This window comes from Podarcis tiliguerta (genome assembly GCF_965153285.1).
Source record: "Podarcis tiliguerta genome assembly, chromosome: 10".
Lineage (NCBI taxonomy): Eukaryota > Metazoa > Chordata > Lepidosauria > Squamata > Lacertidae > Podarcis > Podarcis tiliguerta.
The window spans coordinates 67,571,553-67,595,984 of NC_139543.1; the positions used below are offsets into that span (position 1 = coordinate 67,571,553).

At 45.0% G+C, this 24,432-nt stretch overlaps 1 protein-coding gene across 1 annotated transcript in view; it reads right to left on the bottom strand.

Annotated features, from left to right (window-relative positions):
- Nucleotides 1-24,432, bottom strand: part of CHCHD3 (coiled-coil-helix-coiled-coil-helix domain containing 3) — a 217,562-nt gene that overhangs the window by 136,096 nt on the left and 57,034 nt on the right. Inside the window, exon 4 of the mRNA XM_083402455.1 lies at nt 7,511-7,655. Coding sequence (XP_083258581.1) covers nt 7,511-7,655 — 145 coding nt within the window. The remainder of the gene's footprint in view (nt 1-7,510; nt 7,656-24,432) is intronic.

A 24,432-nucleotide genomic window follows, 5' to 3' on the forward strand; every position in this document is an offset into this window, starting at 1 on the left:
GAACTGCTATGAGGGGAGTATAGGGAAAGGACTAGAAAATATGAACTCTTCTAATCAATTGCAGTTGTACCTTGGTTGTCAAATGCCTTGCTACTCAGACGTTTTGGCTCCCAAACGCCACAAGCCCGGAAGTGAGTGTTCCGGTTTGTGAACATTCTTTGGAATCTGAACATCCGATGGGGCTTCCAATTGGCTGCAGGAGCTTCCTGCAGCCAATCAGAGGCCGCGCTTTGGTTTCCGAATGTTTTGGAAGTCAAACGGACTTCTGGAACGGATTCCATTTGACCTCCGAGGTACAAATGTATAACGAACAACAGGAAAGGGTGAGAGGAACCTATTATATTATATTAAACATTTGAGTTTTCAAACGTCAGTTTGGTTTCGAACGTCAGTCTGGTTTCAGTCTCCTAACACTTAGAGAAGAACAGACCAGCAACTGTCTGTTTCTTCCTCTGTCCCCAATGACTGGCCAGTCATGCCCTTCATGCAGGCACTTCCAATTCAGGCTCTGGATCAGACCCAAATCTCTTTAGCATCAGAAAGTTGACTGAATGATGGACCATGCCTTGGGAGCGTTCTCTCCAGGGTCTCTCCAGTTTAGATCTCAAAGAGGGGAGAGGATGCACATAAATATTAAGATACTAGGCACTGCAGATTATCATTTCACTTCTGACTTTCAAGCTGGCAGAAACAGGCTATTGCAAAGTAAACTAACCCTGCAGACAGAGACCTCAGCAACAATTACCGTATTTTTCGCCCTATAGGACCTTTTTCCCCTCCAAAAATGAAGGGGAAATCTGTGTGCAGCCTATGGGGCGAATGCAGGCTTTCGCTGAAGCCTGGAGAGTGAGAGGGGTCGGTGCGCAACGACCCCTCTCGCTCTCCTGGCCTCAGGAAGCTATCCGCAAGCCTGGGGAGCCCGCGGGAGTTCCCGCCGGGCTCTCAAGGCTTGCAGACAGTAGCCTGCAGCCCGAAACCCAGGGAGCGCAGCGGAGCGCACCCCGGGCTTCAGGCAGCTCTCCGCAAGCCCGGCGGGAGTTCCCGCAGGGCTCCCCAGGCTTGCGGATAGCAGCCTGTTCTGGGGGCTGGGGAAGCGTGGGCTTCCCCCGCCCCAGCCCCGCGCAGGGGGGGGGGATAATTTCCCCACCTTTGTTTCCCCCCCAAAAAAAACTAGGTGAGCGCTATGGGCCGGTGTGCCCTATGGGGCGAAAAATACGGTAGTAGTGGAAAGGAGAAATGATACATTGAAATGATACAAGCAGGCCCCCATTTTCCTCTGCAAAATGTTAGCAGGAATGGAGCCTCTACTCTTAAAACTATTTTTCATTATCCTTCTGTGCGTACACCATTAAACTTTAGGAAACATGTTGGGATAGAATTCAAGTTTCTGAAAGCTAAAATACTTCACACAAACTCAGAGAGGTTTACTTTGAGAGAGTGAAAGGCTAAATAATCACCCATCCTCAGCAGAGTCAACCCCTTTTCTTGCCATGCCTCCTCACTGAAAGGAGGACAGCCCAGTGCCCAGTGATTCAATGGGCAACCTCCCCAAAGGGTGATTCTTCTCCACACTGGAAATGACTGAATGATCCAGGGACACTTGATGCAAAGATGTGGCAGAATTACAGCAGAGAGATGGCAGGAGACAAATGAGCTTATGTCCTGCTTTGTGCTTCCTAAGAGATTTCTGTGGAACAGCAGCATGTTGCCCTAGAAAGGCCTCTGGTCCAATCGGCAGAGCTCTTCGTATGTTCTTAAAAGGTAAAGGTACCCCTGGCCGTACGGGCCAGTCTTGACAGACTCTAGGGTTGTGCGCCCATCTCACTCAAGAGGCCGGGGGCCAGCGCTGTCCGCAGACACTTCCGGGTCACATGGCCAGCGTGACATCGCTGCTCTGGCGAGCCAGAGCCGCACACGGAAACGCCGTTTACCTTCCCGCTAGTAAGCGGTCCCGATTTATCTACTTGCACCCGGGAGTGCTTTCGAACTGCTAGGTTGGCAGGCGCTGGGACCGAACAATGAGAGCGCACCCCGCCGCGGGGATTCGAACCGCCAACCTTTCGATCGGCAAGCCCTAGGCGCTGGGGCTTTTACCCACAGCGCCACCCGCGTCCCTCTCGTATGTTCTTACGCAGGCCAAAAACAATGAATCAGGCAACCTCTGCAACGAGTTGGTTCTCTAGGCTCACGTGAGCCTAACTAATGAATGAATTTATTTCTCACAGCCTTCTTGCTATTTTCTCAGCCAATTCACAGCTTGGCTGCATGCAATCCAAATGGGGGAAATCCCCACTTATTTCTTCATTGGACTGTCTCACAGACTGTCTGCGACAGGCATCAAAACGAAAGTGAATTCAGCAGTCTATGCAGGATTTAGCATTTAGTGGTTGAACAATAATTTTATTACAAGAGCTCACAAGACACACGTCATCCTGGGGTTAAGCCATGCAACAATAGAAAATGCTGCATCACCTACAGGGCATTTCAGTTAGCTGCGCTGTTTAACTATCAGGAGGAATTAATTCTGAATTTTGTGGATTTTGCAGACGTTTGCTTGAGGCCCTGGACAGTACTGCAGCAGGCAAATAAATTGTTTTCCTTTTACTCAAGGTCCACAGCAAAGCTGCCCAGTAACTGCATTATAGGAAACAGACGATGTGCTGAATGAAGAAATTGTGGTAAGCGATAGGCGGTGCTCCTGCCTACGAAAAATGAACAAAAGGTCTTCTGCAATCAGTAGCCAACTTGCTTGATGCCTCTCGATTATATTCTAAAGCAAACTATTTCAGCAGCTATTAAAACTAGTATTGACCTCTGCCAGTTCAGACTTTAAGATGGATGCCTGAACACTTCTGGCACCAAAACAAAAGTTCACAGTGAAAACTAGCACATCAGCAAGAATGTTGAGCTAGAATGGTTTTCCAGTGTGGTGTAGTGGTTAAGAGCAGTGGACTCGTAATCTGGTGAACTGGGTTCGCTTCCCCACTCCTCCACATGCAGCTGCTGGGTGACCTTGGGCCAGTCACACTTCTCTGAAGTCTCTCAGCCTCACTCACCTCACAGAGTGTTTGTTGGTGGGGGAGGAAGGGAAAGGAGATTGTTAGCCGCTTTGAGACTCCATCGGGTAGTGATAAAGCGGGATATCAAATCCAGACTCTTCTTCTTCTTCTTCTTCTTCTTCTTCTTCTTCTTCTTCTCCACAGCAAGCTCGTTTTCTATGTGTAATAATTTAGCAACACAAGAAGGGCCCGCTGGATCAGCCCAATGGCCCAAGTATGCCAGCATCCTGCTCTCACAGTGGCCAACCAGATGCCTCTGGCACACCTGTTGGGAATCTGAATACGTGCAGCTTCACACACAGAGTCAATTAGGGTTTGGCCAACAGCCAAGGCAATATGAAGGAGTAAGTCTGCCTGGTGATACAGATGCATGGAGACAGCTCCATGATTGGTCAAGCTCTCTCACTGGAATGATTTATGGCCTACTAACTGGAATGTGTTAGTGAGTGGTTCAGTGTTGAATGTAGGAGTTGAGAGTTGTGTAAGAGAGAGCTAGTCAAAGATCCATGTTCTGTTCCTGTAAATAGTCCACTGTATATAATAAACACCTATAACTACAAGTTCCTGGTTCCTGCTTCGTCCATCCTGTCTGCAGCCAAGTCGCCAATTGCTTCCGTGGATTCTGCGTTTACTCTGCTAGGTCTGGCTAAGGTCCTGCAACTAGCCAGAAAGTTGCGAAACACCAACAGGTTATGACAATAAGACCAACAGGCAGAACATGAGCACAAGAACAAAATTCTCCCCTCCTGTGTTTCCCAGCCACAGGTATTCAGAAACGCTGCTGCCTCAAACTGTAGAGGTAGAGCATAACCATCATGGCGAGTAGCTAGACTTGCTTTGCTTTGTGTGTGTTTTGCATGGAGAAACTATTTATGTAGGTGAGTCCCCACCTGCGGGCTGAAGTGGTAGAGGCCAGGAGCAGTTTTACTATTTCATTTATATATGTGCAGGCCAGTCATATCTGTACATTAGTACCTCAAGCATTATTCACACTTCTATCTTTTTTTAAAAAAAAAAAAATCACGGCAGCAAAAACATGGGGCCATTGGGTTTAAATTCTGTTCTGGGGCCGGCCCTAATTTTTAAGTATAAACACTAATCTTTTGAACATTTTCACCACACAGCAAATAGTCATTATTGAACTTTCTAGTCTTGCCATTTTGGTTTTTCTGCTTGGATGGGCCTAGAATAACTAATTGCATTCGGTTTTAGGCTATGTAGCTTCCCTCGAATAATTTCAGAATCATATAAAAGAACTTGTTTTTCTATTAAAATGATGAATGGGCTAAATGAGGTATGTAATAAAATACTGCAGGCTGGTAAACAAACTAGTGTTCTCTTACGGCAAAGCGCTTTACCTCGTTTAGCAAATTCTGCCCTGCAGTATTTTCTAGCCAAGCCATCCTGAAAACATAGTTAGGAGAGGAAGGATTATTTGGCCGGCAGCAAGAAAGGTCAAGTGTAATCTGCTTCAGAAGAAAATCAGAAACCTTCCTGCAGCCAAAGGTGAGCAAGTGGGGGGAAAAACAATGGAGACAAATGGGGCTGTTAGTGAAAACCCAATCTGTGTAGTCTGAAGGAGATGGATCCAAGCAACACTGGGGGGGGGATTATCTGGTCTACGCAATATCATATGCATTGGGGGAACTTATCAAGCAGAGTGAAAAGGTGAAGAGAAACTGGCTGTTAATGTCAGCGCTCTCAGCTTTTGAATGAAACTGCTTTCATGGCAAAACTATAGAAAAATGGGGAGGGGGGCAGCTTTTAGAACATCTATGTCCTTGCTCAGTGGACATGCTGAGAGCTAGAGCAGTCCCCATAAATGCTTGCCCAGCCCTTCCTTAAATCCCTACCACCACCCTTCAAGGTCATTAGTTTCACTGCCAAACTGCCAGGGGCATCTTACCCATAGAGGCTAGTGGCGCAGGGCGCCAAGTTCTGGAGGGTGCCAGGGAAGAGGCGGAGGCTGGACGCGGCGCCTCCTGGCATCAGCTTGCCACCCTCCCCCACCTCCGCCATGCCGCGCCGAAGCAGCACCGCGCCCGGAGCCTCCGCCTGCCGTGGCCACCACAGCACAAAGCAGCCAACTGAGCCGGGAGCCGCTGCGTCCAGCCTCCGCCTCTTCCCCGCCGGAGGAGCTGCCCTCCAGCTGCTGCCCACCTCCTCCAGCCCCACAAAGCTGGGCGTGTCGCCGGCATCGCCATCCTCCCTGAAAAAGGTTAGCAACTCTGCGAAACCGGGGGGGGGGGGGGGAGTCTTTGCACCATGGTACTGGATGTGCTTAAGACAGCCCTGCAAACTCTATTGCTGTCATGAGGTTTCTTCTAATGTTCTTGAAGTGGTAAGGATGACCACACACTCTGGACACTTGCTCCTCTTGGCTGCTAAAAGCCAGCAGCGAGGGTACAGCTGGCTGAGCCAGGGAGATGATTAATGCCTCCCTGGGAAACGGGGAGGTCCCTGCCCGTTTTGGCACAGAAACCGGTTGCGATTTCAACTCACTGCAATTCCTGGGCACGCTTCAAAAATATAGCTCCACATACAATACATTACAATTGCCGGTCCTTGAGGTTATCAAACATGGATAAATACAGCTCTTTATTATGCTGAGTTTGTAGTTGTCAAGATGAAAGGACTGCTTTGTTTTAATTAACAGAGACAATGAATCAGAAGCTTGAGCCCAGGATAAAATGCAAAAGACAGTGCAGAAATGTTTCAACACTATGGACCATTCTTCCAAACAATTGTCAGCTCCAACTGCACAGAACTACATTTCTTTGGCTCTTCAATAGGAAATGAGACTTTAATGTCGCTGGCAACCCAAACAGACCTGCTTTCCAAATTGCAAGGTTTTAAATGACAGCTCATTTCAGTCCAAGCAGTAAAGCAAATATGTTAGCAGCAAATGCCAGGTCGTTATAAGGAGAGGGAAATATAACTGCCTTTGGGCACCATAAATAAATCTATAGATTTATTTATTTTTTTAACTCCGTGTTCTCCACAGCTCACCTTGACACTCCTTACGGCTCCACTGATGGGATGTCAATAAGATATTTGTGGCGTTGTCACCACATTGAAAATTATTCCAGGATGAATGAATTCAGCTGGTCCCCAAGCAGTTTTTGCAACACTGATCACTTCATGTGGCGTTCTGGATGCAGAATTGTTGTAGACTTAAAAGGCTGGTCACTAAAATGACCTGTGGAGTCTTCTGAAGCAAAATAATGGTCCTGTGAACACCTCATTGCCATGAAAGGTCTGCTTCAAGCAACTCAATTTACTTGGAGTGCTTCATCCAATTTCCAATGCCTCCTTATGAGCAGCTTTAAAAGGCTGGAATTTTGCCTTCTATTTCATAAGCTCAGGTCCATGGAAGATTATTATTGTTGGTTTTAAATACATAAAATAACTTGAAGGCCAAAGTAAAGAGCCTTGAGTGCATATATATTTTCCCCCTTGGTGAATTATATTCTGACATTGAAAAATCTGCAGCACAAGAGGAACACAAGGGGGGAAGGTATATTTTTAAAGCTTGGTTTGGGGTGAGGAAAACAAGCCAGGGCTTCCTGCACAAGGAGACCACCGGGGCATCTTTTAGCCACACAGTGGCATAGATCCTGAGGTTAATTTAAGGAAGGTCACAGGTGGGAAGTCTGTGGTCTGTTTCACTTTCCTGAAGCCAACCTCAGCTCCCCAAAACCTCCTCTAGAACAGGGGTCAGCAAACATTTTCAGCAGGTGGTCGGTCCACTGTCCCTCAGACCCTGAGGGGGGTGGGTGGACTATATTTGGGGGGGATGAACGAATTCCTACCCACAAATAACCCAGAGATGCATTTTAAATAAAAGCACACATTCTACTCATGTAAAAAAACACTGATTCCCGGACGGTCCGCAGGCCAGATTTAGAAGGCGATTGGGCCGCATCCAGCCCACGAGCCTTAGTTTGCCTACCCATGCTCTGAATCAGAGGAACCCACCAGAACATGAGTGCAGAGGCAAGGAAGGGATAGAAATAGATTCTTTCATGAACTTCCTTACATTATTTATCATAGGATCAAAGCCATTAAAGCTGGAGCAAAGATCTTGAAAAGCACATTTAATCTGAAACGATTCCATTTGCTCAGTGGAACAAGCCTTTCAAAATTTTGATTTTTTTAGTCCTTTTAGAAAATAGTTCCATGGAGAATCTTACCAACCACATCAGCTGCACGGATGCAAAGAGGAAGCACCTAATGCCAGATTTGTGACTTCGCATCTTCATGAGAGCACTCAGCTACTGTAAGCATGACAACCTCTCCAATTATCTCATCATCATATACCAAAATACTGTTTCTCTGTCACTACCTATCACTCAGCACCTAGATGGATTCCAGCCTGCCTTGAACTGGTTCTTCTGCAGCACCTTCTCACTGCTTGATAATTGGGGGGAAGATGACGACTTTACACTTACCAACAGCTGTGCCTTGAGGCGCTCATCTTCGGTCGCAGCTCTCTCTCTAAGGATGGCTCTGGACAAGTGCTCGTTTGAGGCAGCCCGCTCTCGCTCAAGAACTTTGCTGATTTCATCTCGTACATGCATTTGATTCTGCTTCAATCTACAAGAGAGTAAAAAAAGAAAGGCACGGAACTGAACTGTGTGCCCAAAACTTAACACCTTGGTTGGGTCAAAGCAATACGACGCACATTTCGTGGACTTGTTCCACAGATATCTTGCAGATATCCCATTTCTACTATCATTTCACGTCAACAGAAGCAGTGCAGTGAGGCACGAGGAAGCATTTCCCCCAGTTTGTGCCCACTGATAATACCACAAGGTATCCAGCAGCTCTGGCAGGGAGACATAATTACTGGTTTTTAAAAAGCACAAGGAGCATATAAACGTGAATGCCAAATTTTACAACATGCATAAAGCTTGAAGTATCGCAACAACACAGTTTCAACTTATCAGTGCTACACCCAGATATAAAATCATTATGACTGTAAAAATCCCATTTCCCAGAAAGATTAAATACATTATTAATATCTCTTCATCGGCACATGGAGTATAACCCGGGCAGAGAGTTATCCTTATTCCAAGCCATTCTTCTTTAAAGTAAAGTTGTTTATCCTTCACCGCCTATTTGTTGTCACTAAAAGGACTTAATAATAATAATAACAATAACTTTTTATTTATATCCCACCCTCCCCAGCTAGAGCTGGGCTCAGAGTGGCTAACAACAATAAAATAATACAGCATTCTAAAATCAATTCACTATAAAATCAGTTCAAATTAAATTGATGGCAACCATTGGGCTAGAGTTCTGTGAGGATTACCAGAGGAGGCGGTCAGGCTGTGCCTTGGTCAAAGGCCTGGTGGAACAGCTCTGTCTTACAGGCCCTGCGGAAAGATGTCAAGTCCCGCAGGGCCCTAGTCTCTTGTGACAGAGCGTTCCATCAGGTCAGGGCCACAGCCGAAAAAGCCCTGGCTCTGGTTGAGGCCAGCCTAACCTCCATGTGGCCCGGGACTTCCAAGATGTTTTTGTCTGAAGATCGTAAGGTCCTCCGTGGGACATACCAGGAGAGGCGGTCCTGTAGGTACGAGGTCCTAGGCCGTGAAGGGCTTTAAAGGTTAAAACCAGCACCTTAAACCTGATCCTGTACTCCACCGGGACCCAATGCAGCTGGTATAGCACTGGGTGAATGTGATCTCGCAGCGAAGACCCCGTAAGGAGTCTCGCTGCGGCATTCTGCACCCGCTGGAGTTTCTGGGTCAGTCTCAAGGGCAGCCCCACGTAAAGTTGTTAACTGTTCACCATCAAGAGCTTGCCCAGAGAGGGAGAACTGAACATGGGTGAAGGTATCCACCCAAAGAGCCATACTGTAGACTAGAGAAGAAGAACAGGTAAGAGATTATGAGAACTGGAGTGGAAGAAAAAACTAAGATGACCCAACAGCTTGGGTCAACGGATCCCTGAATTACAAGCAGGAGGTCACTAGCAACATACCAAGAGCCTGTCAGAAGCATAAATTTTAAAGGACCCCAGCCCAGTAACAGCTCATGGGGTGGGGTTGCTGCCTTCAACACCCCTGTTGGTTCACCTATATCAGCTGAACAAATAATTGGGGGGGGGTGCAATGGGGGGTGCAAATTGGCTTTGCAGCGGTGCCTCGGGTTAAGTACTTAATTCGTTCTGGAAGTCCGTTCTTAACCTGAAACTGTTCTTAACCTGAAGCACCACTTTAGCTAATGGGGCCTCCTGCTGCCGCCGTGCCGACGGAGCACGATTTCTGTTCTCAACCTGAAGCAAAGTTCTTAACCCAAGGTACTATTTCTGGGTTAGCAGAGTCTGTAACCTGAAGCATATGTAACCTGAAGCGTATGTAACCCGAGGTACCACTGCATGTTCGTCAAATATATTTCACATCAAATTCTGAAGTTAAAGCGCATGCCACAAGACCTTTAAGATCCTTCGGAAATTTGATTTTACATACAAATGGATATATCTTTTAAAAAAAACATTTTCTCTATACTTATCAAATAATTTATAAGTTAACAATTGGAGGGTGCAACTCTGTGAAAACAGCAATAGGAATCTGATCTAGGGATAGAGATTGTGGAAGTGGGTTGGAATAATTTGTGGGTTAAAAAATCACTAAAATCAGTATCAACTCGGTTATGAGAAAAGACATTTAAATTACAACACCAATGGCATTTGACACCATTATGGTGTAGCTATATTAATAAAACTATGCTGGAAGGTTCTGCTGCTTCCAGGATGGGCTAAAATGTTTCTTCTTTTCCTACTCAAGTTCTCCCTGGGCTCGAAAGACCCAAGCTCTTCTGCGAGTGACGCCGGCTTGTGACACCATCCTAGAGACCGATGAGGATTTTAAGCCTGTATTTTGCATTACGCTTTGGGATCTTGACCGTGTTGGCAGTGTTCTTTGGACCGCGCGATGCAAGAAGAAAGCTTGATCCAAGTCTGTCTGTCTGTCGCGGGGAATTTGACGTTCCGAGCGGGCAACCTCTAAAGCCGCCAAAACTAATGAAATCATTAACGAAATACCTGCTGTTCTAACGCTGCACATTTTTATATGGAGACTAAAATATGTATTAAATAATGTAGCTAATAAAATACACCTGCTTCATGTGTGTTCTCATGCTGAGCACAAAGTCAACATCTGAAAGTTTGCCGCTGGTGACAGAATATCAAATACGGCTCTTCAAACGGGCTTTGGAAATTGCAGCAGAGATGAGGTTTCGGAGTTCTTGCCACTTTTGTGCATTACCGAGGGAGCTTCTGAGAACAAATCATCATGTCTAGGGTCACTTTGTGAAAGGTACACACACACACACACACACTCCATTACAGAGCTTTATATTTCCCCCCAAGGAAATGGTTAGAGGTTGGGGGTGGTGAAAGCAGACAATAACGATTTGAATTGCCTTTGTGCTCCAGATACAACCCTCTGGAATGTGAACCAAATGGGAGTTTTTATCAAGTTTATTAAGCAACGTCTTCAATTACTCGAGCAGAAAGCTAGATTATGCAGACACGGACCAAATTCCATCAAGTGATTTCCCAAGATCCTCCAAATTATTCCAACCAAATCGAATCTATCGCACAATCAATGATGCGGAAAACAGGAAGGCCAAATCAACATACACAAATCTGAGTTTAGGGAAGCCGAATGTAATCCCAAACAGAGGAGTTTTAAAAGAAACAGCTCTTCTTCACTGCTTTATCAGTGTTAAATTTGGTGCGGTAACTAATTTGTGATCATCATTCGGGGTAAGTTCTACAACAAAGGGCAAAACTGATGGAAATTTTGACACACACGGGAGAACTCCAAAGTGTCATAATATCTGCAGGGTGTTATGACAGGCTTGGTTGTCTACAAGGAGAGGGTGCAGTAACCATCTATAGTCACCCTCAGGTCTCTTATGGCAGAATGCCTGTTAGAAAACTGAAATCTGAGATCTACCCACCCGGGAAGAATGGCAGATGAAGCTGATGGACTACATGGAAATGGCGGAAATGACCGGCAGAATCCGAGACCAGGGAGAAGAGTCGATGGAAGAAGATTGGAAAAAATTTAAATTATATTTACAGAAATACTGCAAAATTAATGAATGTTAGAAGAATACTGGAATGAAGTTATATGGTTTTAGCAGAAATATTATTAAGAATTATGCAAAAACTGATTGTTAATGGGCTAAAGTGGAAAATTTAAAGTTAGATTGTGTTAAGATAAATTATAGAACAAAAAATTGAGAAAGAGGGAAAGGATTTGCTGAACCAGCTAATTTGAACTAGAATACAAAAAAGGGAGGTGTGAGGAAGTCGAGGAAACAAGCAAATGAAAGATAAAGATATGAAATTTGGATGTGTTTTTAAATGTTTTTGTTTTTTCTTGTTGTTTTGTTGTACTGTTTATTCTTTCTATTTTTGATGTATTTTGTTAAATTTTTTATTGGGTTTTTTTAACCTTTTTTCTTTCTGTAACTATTAAACATCTAATAAATATTACCTAAAAAAAAAAAAGAAAACTGAAATCTTGTAGCTCCTGTTTGGGGTTCACAGAGAACACCCTCAGTCTTTCTCATCCTCCTGAAACTTTCCCCCGCTTAACCATTTAGTGCTGAAATTCTCAGAATTAGGGCCAGTTGTCAGGTGCTTAGATGTTTTCGTGTAAAGAACTCTGAAGCATTCATTAAGATATACCACTTTTTAAAAAACACACCTCTTTTTCAGCATAAACTTCAATTACTATTTTCCCACAAGGGTCTCATGGCATTATTATTTGGGCGGGGGGGGGGGCGCGACAGTTAAGGAACACCAAGTTTGCTTTTTCAATTGCAAATGTTCCCACAAGGCATAAAAAGAAACCAAGAAATATCACCTGGAACAGCCTAGATGAGGGCAAACAACTCAGCCCAAGTAATTTCTTGTTCTGCATTCTTGCAATGTCATTGTTCTCATTCTTCGCTTCATAATACCATTTAACAATCATTTGAACCAACTCTGTTAAAGAGCCAAAATATATGAGATGGCATCCAGAGTGGAGCAAAGTGAAACTATTCCAACTGAATACTTCCATGGATGGAAGACAGGAAACAATTTCTGCCAATTCCCCATCACCGTAAAAGCCCCCCCCCCCCCAAAAAAAAACCCTCAAATCTGTACTGGAAGGCTGGTGAACCCTCCAGAATAATATGGGAGGTGGAATTATGGGCTGCAGGAGAGATGGAGAATCAGCAAAAACTGCCTTTCCTTCCCACCACAGAAGCATCCAGTCCATGGACAGGAAACCTTCCACTGGGTCCAACTCACTTCCAAAAATGAAAAGGAGTCTTTCTGTTTGTGGAACAGCTGGTCTGGATCCAACCCAAGGTGAACCCATTATTTAACCTCCTTAGCTAAACCCTGTCCACTGACATGGAGAGGTAAAGGAAAAGTTCCAAGGCAACTACTCTATTCCGAACTTAAAAATGGAAAGCGTAATGCTGGTGGTCCACAAAAGAGTTTTAAAGTACCTCTGGAAGCACTTTCTAATTTCTACTGGATTCTGTATAGTCTTTCCTTCCACTTCCAAATTCGTAACTATCTTGAGTTTTTGTCTTTTTTTCAATTGCCAGGCCAAGAGTTTTCCGCACTTATTTGCCGATTCAAATGTCTTTTGTCTCATCTGTCTAATCTTCCATTCTATTTCCTGATTCATCATTTTCATATATTGTACTTGATATAACTTTATATAACCAATGTCCCCACTGTGGAAAGATGTGCGGATCCAGAATTGGCCTCCACAGTCACTTATGGACTCACTGTTAAGACCATGTTCATGGAAGACAATCTTACTCGGCTATGAGTGAACACCAAGGAAGAAGAAGATACACAGAGACTTAAGTGGCAGCTGCTTGTTACCTTTAAAGCAGAGGCTGAATAGGCGGAAGACACCTTGACCATGATTTCACTTGATCACATGTAACGCTTAATCACAGTTCATGCAAACCATATTCATTAAAGCCATGCCTTTCTCCCTCAATACGAGCCATGCAGATCTAATTCAAACCAATACGAAAACAAGTATCAATAAAATAAATAAAAATAAAAATGCAAAGCAGCAGATGAGATAAGCCCGCTGTCATGGACTGGCTGGATGCAGAGTGGTGGGAAGCACCGGCTGGGAAACCCCCCAAGGGAACCCCCAGGGCAAGAAGGCACAGAGCCAGGGGATTGGTGGTGGGACGACGATGCATGGTCAGAGGGAGAAGAGGGGACAGACTAGGAGAAGGTGGTGTTGGAAACTGAAGAGGCAACAGGTCTTAGTGAGCAGGAAGAGTCTGTGGCAGAGAGCAGTCCAGAATCAGAGGCAGAAGCGGAGGCTGGTGAGGAAGGGGGCCAAGAGGCAGAGTGGAGGCAGGCTGCTGAAGAAGCCAGGTAGTCTCCCCTTCCTGTTGTGGCCAGCTCCCCTTCTCTTGGTCTCCCAGAACACAAAGAAGAATGAAGAGAGAGAGGATGAAGGAGCGTCAGGTTGCTGGGGTAGGAACCGAGGGAGGAGCCTTAGAGAATGATAGGAAGGTGGGGACAATCAGTCCTCAGAACTGCACTGGGACAAGATCACTGAGCCTGAGCTGTTTTGTTTCTTTGAATAAAGAGTTAACTTCACTGACACCTTGTGAGTTATTGTTGACTTGCTCCCGACTCCCACCTTGCCACCTGCTAATAATGAAGGAGCAGGAAAAAGTCAGAACTAAAGCACTACAAAGATGTGACAGGCCAGACACCTACCGGGAAAATGGTATTTAGTCAAGAACAAAATGTCAGCAGTAAAGCGCCAAATAAATATCCTGAAGTAAGGTAAAGGTATAGGGACCCCTGACCATTAGGTCCAGTCGTGGCCGACTCTGGGGTTGCGGCGCTCATCTCGCTTTATTGGCCGAAGGAGCCGGCGTACAGGTTCTGGGTCATGTGGCCAGCATGACTAAGCCGCTTCTGGCGAACCAGAGCAGCGCACGGAAACACCGTTTACCTTCCCGCCAGAGCGGTACCTATTTATCTACTTGCACTTTGATGTGCTTTCGAACTGCTAGGTTGGCAGGAGCAGGGACCGAGCAACGGGAGCTCACCCCGTCGCGGGGATTCGAACCACTGACCTTCTGATTGGCAAGTCCTAGGCTCTGTGATTTAACCCACAGTGCCACCCGCGTCCCTATCCTGAGGTAGGGGATTCCAAAGGTAGGGCAATCCATAATGGTTGGGTGCTAACACAATCCCGGTTGACAGCCATGCCTCAACCATGGTTAGTTGATGAAGCACTTAATCACACTGAAGTCAAGCAGCTCATGGTTGGACATTATGTCTACAAAGGACCATTATATAAACAGGCATAAAAGGCACAATTATCCAGATGAAATGAAAGGAGACAAGAAATGGGGACATGGGCCTTTCAACTTCATACAATATAGGAAGTTAAAAGCCCAGGCTTTTTAATGTTAAAATGGGGACAAGGATATGAGAAAGCCATCTTAGTAAATAAGACTCATTCTGGACCTCATGACAGGGTCTTCATAATAAGGAAGCCTTTTTTATCTTGGAGTTTTCTCAGAACAAAAACTATTTCAAGTGAACTTTGACTTTTTGTGCCTTTTCTGACATCAGACATCACCACTGCAATGACGCCAGCCAAGTATTAGTGAACAAAGTTTACGGACAAATATCCCAAACTCATTTTAGATTCACTGCCGTTTCAGTGCAAAGCAGGACCGTTTTGAATGCAACCTGACTTATTTGCATTATGTAATTGCCTGGCTTGAAGGAGCTTAATGAAACAAACACAAGTCAGCGCTGTCCTAAGATCTCAAACACTTGCGTGCATCAACTTATAGTAGTTTTCTCTCCCAGCACATTTGATTGGCATTCAGTATGCACCAGAACTGAAAGAAAACACACACCAGCTAAATCTCCAACAATGAACAGCACTAACTACCTTAATGTTAAAAGAAAACCTGAGACCTAAAATTTATATGCAAGCACACAGATGCACACCATGCCCTATCATTTGGGTTTAATGACTTCAAGAACTATTCAAATATACAAAAAAAGTATCAAAATGATTTTCTCTGCGCTGCAATTGAGTCGAGCAGCTCCTGCAGTTCAATATGAAACACCAAATCAAAGGGAAATTACGAAAGATGGGAAATGACATATTTTATTGGTGGCCATGCACCAACAAATGTACCAGGAAAGTATCACGCTTGAAAATTTGCAACATATATACTGATCCAGCTTGTTCAACACAGACAACCTGATTTAATAAATTAATGGGACCTAGCCATCATAAACATAGAATATCGCATTCAACAATCATATGTCTTATGCTACAATATAATATAACAGAATCATAGTGCTGGAATGGACTACAAGGGCCATCTAGTTCAACCCCCTGCAATGCAGGAATATTTTTGCCCAACACAGGGCTCGAACCTACGACCCTAAGATTAAGAGTCTCATGTTCTACCAACTGAGCTATTCTAGCTAGCAGGACCAGTGGACAGGGGGATAATGGGAATTGTAGTCCAAAACAGCTGGAGACCCACGTTTGGGAAACCCTGGACAGCAGATAACTGCATCTTGTAGAAGCCAGTCCCACAGTTTAACTACCATATTTTTCGCTCTATAAGACACACTTTTTTCCTCCTAAAAAGTAAGGGGAAATGTCTGTGCGTCTTATGGCACGAATGCGTGGTCCCTGGAACCGAATTGCCCAGGGGTAAAAAGCAGATCATGCTTTTTTTTTTTTTTTTTTTTTGAAAGAGGGAAGTGGGTGTTGAAACAAAGCTGCTGATGGCAAGCTATCGGAAGCGAGATAAGGGACGCTAGCAATAAAGGAGGCTGCCTGGGAGTGGGGAGGTAAAGACAGCAAACTTGCAAGGAGATGAGACAGGAAAACTAATAAATGAGGAGAGAAATTAGAAGAAAAGGAGGAGCAAAAAACTGCTCCAGCTAAGGAAAAGACACTAAGGCAAACAAGAGGGAAGGGAGTGTTGAAAGGAAGCAGCTGATCGGTGGGATTGGGAGGGAGATAAGGGACACTAGCAATAAAGGAGGCTGCCTGGGAGCGGGGAGGTAAAAGTCCATGGATCCTCAGGATTTTTACATTGCGTCACCCCAAATTAACCCCAAAATCACCATCAGATCACATAGCATGTCCATGGCTACAGCCTGCACCAAAAAAATCATGCACCCACTGTTTCGTGGGGCCGCAACGGCACAAAAACGTGGTTACAAAGCACGGATCCACATGGATTCTCAGGATTTTTGCATTGGGTCACCCCAAACTCACTGTCAAATCACATGTCTGTGGCCACAGCATGAACCACAAAAATCATACATCCACTGTTCCGTTCAGAATATTTTTTTTCTTGTTTTCCTCCTCTAAAAACTAGGGGCGTCTTATGGTCAGGTGCGTCTTATGGGGTGAAAAATACAGTCTGTATTGTGTGAATAAGTCGTTTATTTTCTGGTCTGTACTGAATCGTTCCAACATTCAGCTTCCTTGGATGCTCCTTGGTTCTTGTATTCGAGGGATGGGAACCTGCTCTTATCTACTTGACCCTTGTGGTCTCTTCCAACTCTATGATTCTATGATTCTATTATAAAAGGATGTCACATAGAGGAGGGAGAAAGGTTGTTTTCTGCTGCTCCAGAGAAGCGGACACGGAGCAATGGATCCAAACTACAAGAAAGAAGATTCCACCTAAACATTAGGAAGAACTTCCAGATAGTAAGAGCTGTTCGACAGTGGAATTTGCTGCCAAGGAGTGTGGTGGAGTCTCCTTCTTTGGAGGTCTTTAAGCAGAGGCTTGACAACCATATGTCAGGAGTGCTCTGATGGTGTTTCCTGCTTGGCAGGGGGTTGGACTCGATGGCCCTTGTGGTCTCTTCCAACTCTATGATTCTATGATTCTATGATTCTATTATTACTTTCTCCCCACATGCATAATGTCATACTGTTCTGTCACATCCCCTCTCCCTTACTCACCTTTTCTACAATCAAAAGCACCCCCCCCTTTAAAAAAATTAGCCACTTAGCCCCTTGATTATTTTCCTTGCCATTCTAGCTGTTCTACAGATTGGAAGGGAAGTTTGGCAACAATGGGATACAGGGTGCTGGAGCACATGAGCCTCTGATCGGATCCACCACGGCTCTTATCATCTTGTATTTGTTGTCATCATGACATTCATGGAGGAACTCAGGGGGGAACTTGGCTAGATATAGAGCCACGCCTGGATTTCAACAAAATGTTTCTCCCATACCAAACAATCATGCAGAGGGTCATGGACACGGTACCAATAAATAAACTTCCAGTGTGGGACAAGAGAATGAGAATCCCAGAGCAATCAGCTGATTATAAAAGCACATCACCTTGACCTTTGGCATCTGCCCCAGATTTACGTGGGAAAAGGCTGTGCTCTGTCCTGCAATCAATCTGAACATGTTCTTGTGGGAGGGCAACAAAAACCTGGCGCACAAGGTTCTTTGCAGCAGCGAAAAGAGTGGCTTCTTCAAGGATGGCGTTGAAACATTGAGGCCTTTGAACATATAGGAAAGGAAGCCGGTCAGCTTTGCTCTTGAGCAAATAAATAATGAAGATGGAATCAATGGGCAAAATCAGACACTGCTATGTAGGAGGGATGCCTGTAGGCATTTGTATAGACTTACTGCATATTGCATAGTAACTGTTGTGGGTCTTTTCTAAGAAAGCTATGAGAAAGGAGAAGAGTCAGAGGGGCTGCTTTACACCCTACTTTTTTTACTCAGCTATACTTAAAGGTAAAGGTAGCCCTGACCATTAGGGCCAGTTGCAGACGACTCTGGGGTTGCATGCTCATCTCGCTTTACTGGCCGAGGGAGCCGGCATACAGCTTCCGGGTCATGTGGCCAGCAGGACTAAGCCGCTTCTGGCGAACCAGAGCAGCACACGGAAACGCCGTTTACCTTCCTGCCGGAGCGGGACCTATTTATCTACCTGCACTTTGACGTGCTTTCGAACTGCTAGGTTGGCAGGAGCTGGTACTGAACAACGGGAGCTCACCCTGTTGTGGGGATTCAAACTGCCGACCTTCTGATCGGCAAGCTCTAGGCTCTGTGGTTTAGACCACAGCGCCACCCAAATACCAAAATATTGGTTTCCTAACTTATTGAAATACTCACTTTAAAAAAACAACAACAATCCAGGACAAAACATGTACTTTGGCCAATAAGCTACAAACATAATGAAGATACAAAATACCAACAAAACAAGCAACGGCAAAGAGCGTAACTAAATCTGTAATGCGTGACTTTGATAACCACAGTTTAAGCATCTGTTTTAAAACCACAACTTCACTGCTCACCGAGCAGCAAGCAAATACAGTGGTACCTCTAGTTACAAACTTAATTCGTTCCAGTGGTCCGTTCTTAACCTGAAACTGTTTTTAACCAGAGGCATGCTTTTGCTAATGGGGCTTCTTGCTGCTGCTGCGCCGCCACCGGTACCCAATTTCCATTCTCATCCTGCAGCAAAGTTCTCAGCTCGAGGTAACGCTTCCAGGTTAGCAGTTTGTAACCTGAAGTGTTTGCAACCTGAGGCATTTGTAACTCGAGGTACCACTGTAAGTGGTTAGGCAGGCCTCTCCTGGGGAAGATGTTCAGCGACTGAGGCTTTGATATGGCGCAGGCTTGGACTGCCAAAGTACAGTCCCCGATTCATTGCCTGTTTGGCAGTGGAGGGGATGGCTGCACAGTATGGCGTAGCGGAGGGGATGGTGGCTCCACAGCTGCCAACCTTCCCTTTTTTTGTGGGAAATTCCCTTATTCCAGCGCTGTTTCCCGCTGCTTCCCACTGCTATCCCGGATTGTTATATATCCTGTAGTCTTTCCCCTGACAGGTGAGGCTGCGGATCCCTTATTTTCGAGGCTGCTGATCCCTTATTTTCAAATCTGAAAGTTGACAGCTATGGGTAGCTCTCTGCTAGCAGCCCCCGTTTCTTCTTTGCCCCCCCCCTTTCATTCTTCCTTGAAAAATGGTATTGTTCACACCTCTCCATCCATTTATTCCTCCCTTCTCTGTCTCCCCCTGCCATGCTCATTCTCTCTCTCTCTCTCTCTCCTTTCTCATCTGTAAGCATTTTTGAAATTAAAAGGGGTCCTTAAAAAGGTTGGGAACCACTGTTCTAAATCATCAATCTTCAGCTGGCGTATCAGGGCCCCTCTACCGGGTCACGGCCTAATCTAAAGTGGGTACAGCACACCGCCATGCAAACATGGTTGGCATCTGTCTGTCTCGAGAGACAATGGAGTGTGCCTCTAGGGCAAGGGTCAGCAAACTTTTTCAGCAGGGGGCCAGTCCACTGTCCCTCAGACCTTGGGGGGGGCTGGACTATATTTTGAAAAAAAATAATAATGAACAAATTCCTATGCCCCACAAATAACCCAGAGATGCATTTTAAATAAAAAGGCACATTCTACTCATGTAAAAACACGCTGATTCCTTAGTTTGCCTACCCATGCTCTAGGGGGTAAAACCGCTGTGTTAGCAGCACTGATCTGACTTCCTTGAGATGTGAAAAAATGGGTGTCCAAACGCACATTTGTGTTAATGGTGGATCCAAAGTTTAAAAGGGCTGGAGACTACTGCTTTAAGTCTTAAGCTGCTTACAGTAATAATTGATATTAAATAATGTATTGGGGATATGATCTTGCACTTCTACTTAAGATTTTTTTGTGGAGGTGGGGGGGGGGAGCCATATATATATATATTCTTCCAGGCAGGATTCATAATATTTTCTGAAGCACATTGTTTCCTAGGCCCCACTTCCATATTGAACTGACAATAATGATGCTGTAATTAGTCTACGATACCATGCTAAAAGTCATCCCACACAGTATGAACCACGTTAGCTTGACAAAATGAATAATTTAACTTAGCAAGAGAGGATTCACTCCGCCAACTACGCCACTTACCCGGACATATTGGTTTTCCAATACTCAATAGCGCAGCCAAAGGTACTGGAAGGCTAATAAAGTCGGTCGTGCTTCTATGTCTAATTGCTAAAAAAAGACCAAAAGACTAACTCGGAGACAGTCAGAAACACTTGCCAGTAAAGGTATGTGTATCTGAATGTACTGCCTACATAGGTTCCCAATGCCTACACAGGGGCTCCTATGCTTGTCATGGACTCATAGGATTATAAAGTTGGAAGGGAGCCTAAGGAACAAGGAACATCTGGTCCAACCCCCTGCAATACAGGAATCTCAACTGTTGCATCTTTGGCAGGTGGCCACCCAACCTCTGCCTAGAAACCTCCAACGAAGGAGAGTCCGGCTTCATCTTAATGTGCTCCTGATGCTCCATGATTCCCAAGAGCCCTTGCAACCTGAAAGAGAACACTTACTGTTGGGGAGACTCCTGCAGATTAAGACACACTACCAACACATCCTGAAATAGCTATAAATAGCTATCTAGTCTCTATGTGGGTGGCGCTGTGGTCTAAACCACAGAGCCTAGGGCTTGCCGATCATAAGGTCAGTGGTTCGAATCCCCGCGCCGGGGTGAGCTCCCATTGTTCAGTCCCAGCTCCTGTCCACCTAGCAGTTCGAAAGCATGTCAAAGTGCAAGTAGATAAATAGGTACCGCTCCGGCAGGAAGGTAAACGGCATTTCCGTGCGCTGCTCTGGTTCGCCAGAAGCGGCTTAGTCATGCTAGCCACATGACCCGGAAGCTGTACGCTGGTTCCCTCGGCCAGTAAAGTGAGATGAGCGCCGCAACCCCACAGTCGTCCGCGACTGGACCTAACGGTCAGGGGTACCTTTACCTTTACCGTTTTAGTCTCTACTCAAACCTGGTTAGTATTTCAATAGGTTCACCACATTAAACGCCCACGGAATTATCACAGGGAAGTAAAGAACCCTACTGGCGGGAGGACACATCCCACGAGAGTTGCAATTTTAAATGGGTCAACGTGCACCTGCACAATTGCAGCTCTTGCTATCTCGTGGTCTCCAGGGGTCAAGAAAGTGATTAGCACTTTACTGTGCCTTATGTAACAAGGTGTGAATCTCCTTGCTGTTACCTGAATGCCAGGGTCCCTTTATGTTTAGCGATGATGTACAGCAGATGTTTTGGTGAATCAAAATACCCACCCCATCTGGTTGGCTTCAACTTTTAAAAGGTCTTGTCACAGAACACGGCTGTGTGTGTGTGTGTGTGTGTGTGTGCAACAGCTCCAGCCTGAGAGCATTTGCACCAAGCCAGACGCACAGCGCGGGACACATTTACGGTGCAAGGCCATTTGTCACTTTGTGCTTACTTTCAACGTGAGCAGGTTTGTTAATGTCGTTTGACAGACTTGTGTAACATCCTAAAATGTTTTGAACAATGCAGTTTAGGTCACAATGCAATATTGATGAACGAATAATGTTCCTGAATGCCGACCTCAATATTTAATGAGCCTGAGTGCTGCAGAAAGAGATGGAAGCTGGAAATCACGGCAGTTGTCAGGGACCCGAGGAAAGGGCTACCAACTCTAAGGAAGCCTTCAACCCAGAGCTTGAACTGGGAAATAAGGAAGGTGCAAAATGTGAGGGGTAGGGTTACTGGAGGCAACAATCCTGGAAAAGAGGAGACTGAGAGCAGATAGGATTGTTGTTGTTGTTTAGTCATTTAGTCATGTCCGACTCTTTGTGACCCCCTGGACGAGAGCACGCCAGGCACTCCTGTCTTCCACTGCCTCCCGCAGTTTGGTCAAAATCATGCTGGTGGCTTCGAGAACACTGTCCAACCAACTCGTCCTCTGTCGTCCCCTTCTTCTTGTGCCCTCAATCTTTCCCAACATCAGGGTCTTTTCCAGGGAGTCTTCTCTTCTCATGAGGTGGCCAAAGTATTGGAGCCTCAGCTTCAGGATCTGTCCTTCCAGTGACCACTCAGGGCTGATTTCCTTAAGAATGGATGCGTTTGATCTTCTTGCAGTCCATGGGACTCTCAAGAGTCTCCTCCAGCACCATAATTCAAAAGCATCAATTCTTCGGCGATCAGCCTTCTTTATGGTCCAGCTCTCACTTCCATATACCACTACTGGGAAAACCATGGCTTTAACTATACGGACCTTTGTTGGCAAGGTGATGTCTCTGCTTTTTAAGATGCTGTCTAGGTTTGCCATCGCCTTTCTCCCAAGGAGCAGGCGTCTTTTAATTTCGTGACTGCTGTTACCATTTGCAATGATCATGGAGCCCAAGAAAGTAAAATCTCTCACTGCCTCCATTTCTTCCCCTTCTATTTGCCAGGAGGTGATGGGACCAGTGGCCATGATCTTTGGGGTTTTTTTGATGTTGAGCTTCAGACCATATTTTGCGCTCTCCTCTTTCATCCTCATTAAAAGGTTCTTTAATCCCTCTTCACTTTCTGCCATCAAGGTTGTATCATCTGCATATCTGAGGTTGTTGATATTTCTTCCGGCGATCTTAATTCCGGCTTGGGATTCATCCAGCCCAGCCTTTCGCATGATGAATTCTGCATATAAGTTAAATAAGCAGGGAGACAATATACAGCCTTGTCGTACTCCTTTCCCAATTTTGAACCAATCAGTTGTTCCATATCCAGATATTCCATATCCAGCAGATAGGATAGCCATCTTCAAATATTTCAAGGGATGCCCCATGGAAAATGGAGCAAGCTACAGTAGTTTTCTCCTGCTCTGCAGGGGAGGACTCCAACCAATGGCTTCAAGTTACAAGAAAGGAGATTCCAGATAAACATCAGGAAGAAATGTCCAACAGTAAGAGCTGTTCAATAGTAGAACAGACCATCTCAGAAGGTGGTGGACTCTCCTTCACTAAAGTTTTTTGAGCAGGTTGGGTGGCCATCTGTCATGTATGATTTAGTTGAGATTTCTGCATTGCAGAGGGCTGGACTAGTTGACTTTTGGGATCCCTTCAAATCCTACAATTATTTGATTCTATAATCTACTACTACACGTCAATTGAAAGGTCGGAGGGAATGATTCCAAAGACAGGCTCCTTTGGGAGGAAGAGTAGAACACAAGTTAAATAGTAAGAAAGTCAATCATGTAATGTACAGTATCTCCACGCCTTAACAAAAATCAATGAGAACTGGGCAGGGCCACAGAAGGTCTGCTGAGCAGCTCCCCTGCATTTCAGCAGGTCCTGCCAAGCAACTTCCCAGCACTCTAGATGCCCATTAGTCCTTCAGCCAAATAAATGACGCGAAAACAATAATCTGAATGGCTCTTCGGTGCTTATTCCATTTGCTATTTTACAAAATGAAAAATCTCCATCTAGAAGCAAACATTCCTTCTGAATTCCCACTGGTGAATATGATGAGGAGAAAATTACTTCTCCAGCCAGTAATCTACAGTGGTACAGTATTTACCTAATGCGCCATCACCAAACATAGCAAAGTAGCTTCCAATGTCTCATTTCTCCGGTAAAACACAACATTTATCAAGCTGAACCTCTATATACAATCTGTCTGTTGAAATACCACATTTTAAGGCTGAAGAGGGGGGAAACCCACCTAGAAATTGGGGTTTTATGAGAGCTATCTCTCTAATTCCCATTCCCATGCTTTGAATTCTATTTTCTCATGTGACTTTAGCACTTATCTTCTCCAGACGTGTCCATGTTTTTAAAATGAGTCCGAATAAGCAGCTCCTGGGAAGAATTTAGATCCAGGAGAGAGCTGGCAGAGCACAGGAGTTTACCTATTTACCACTGAATTCCTCCCCATTATTAGCTCAGCTTGGACAATTCAACAAACCATAGTTTGCAGACTGGGAAATATGAAATGAGCTCATATTAGCCTTGTCTGGATATAACACTAAGCTAGTTATGGTAGCATTTTGTGAATAAGCCTGCGTGACCCTCGGCCAATGAACACTCTGATCCCCTCTAGTGTAGTCACAAGAAAGAGATGAGAAAATTTTGCTTCCACTTTAACTAAACTGTGGTTAGTCTGAACTATGGTTTATTGAAACAAGCCAGATTCAAACTGTGGCTTATAAAACTGGCCTGTTTCAACAAAATATAATAAAGATTAACCACAGTTTGGAATTTGGCATCATGCCTAACTGTGGCTAATTAAAAACTGAAGCAAAAAGTTTCCAATCCCATACTTACGGCAAGGAAAGGACTGGCGTGTGCAATTCACAGGTTCATTCATATAACGCTAAACAGTCCTTGAGATATTGGGAGTCCTGAGCTCTATAATGTTTTATAGGTAAAAACCTAACACTTTGAATAGAGGCCAGAAATGATCAATACAGTACTGGGATGGGATGGGTCCTGTATTGGGCCCCACCCACATTGTCAGAAATGAAATAAAAAATGCAC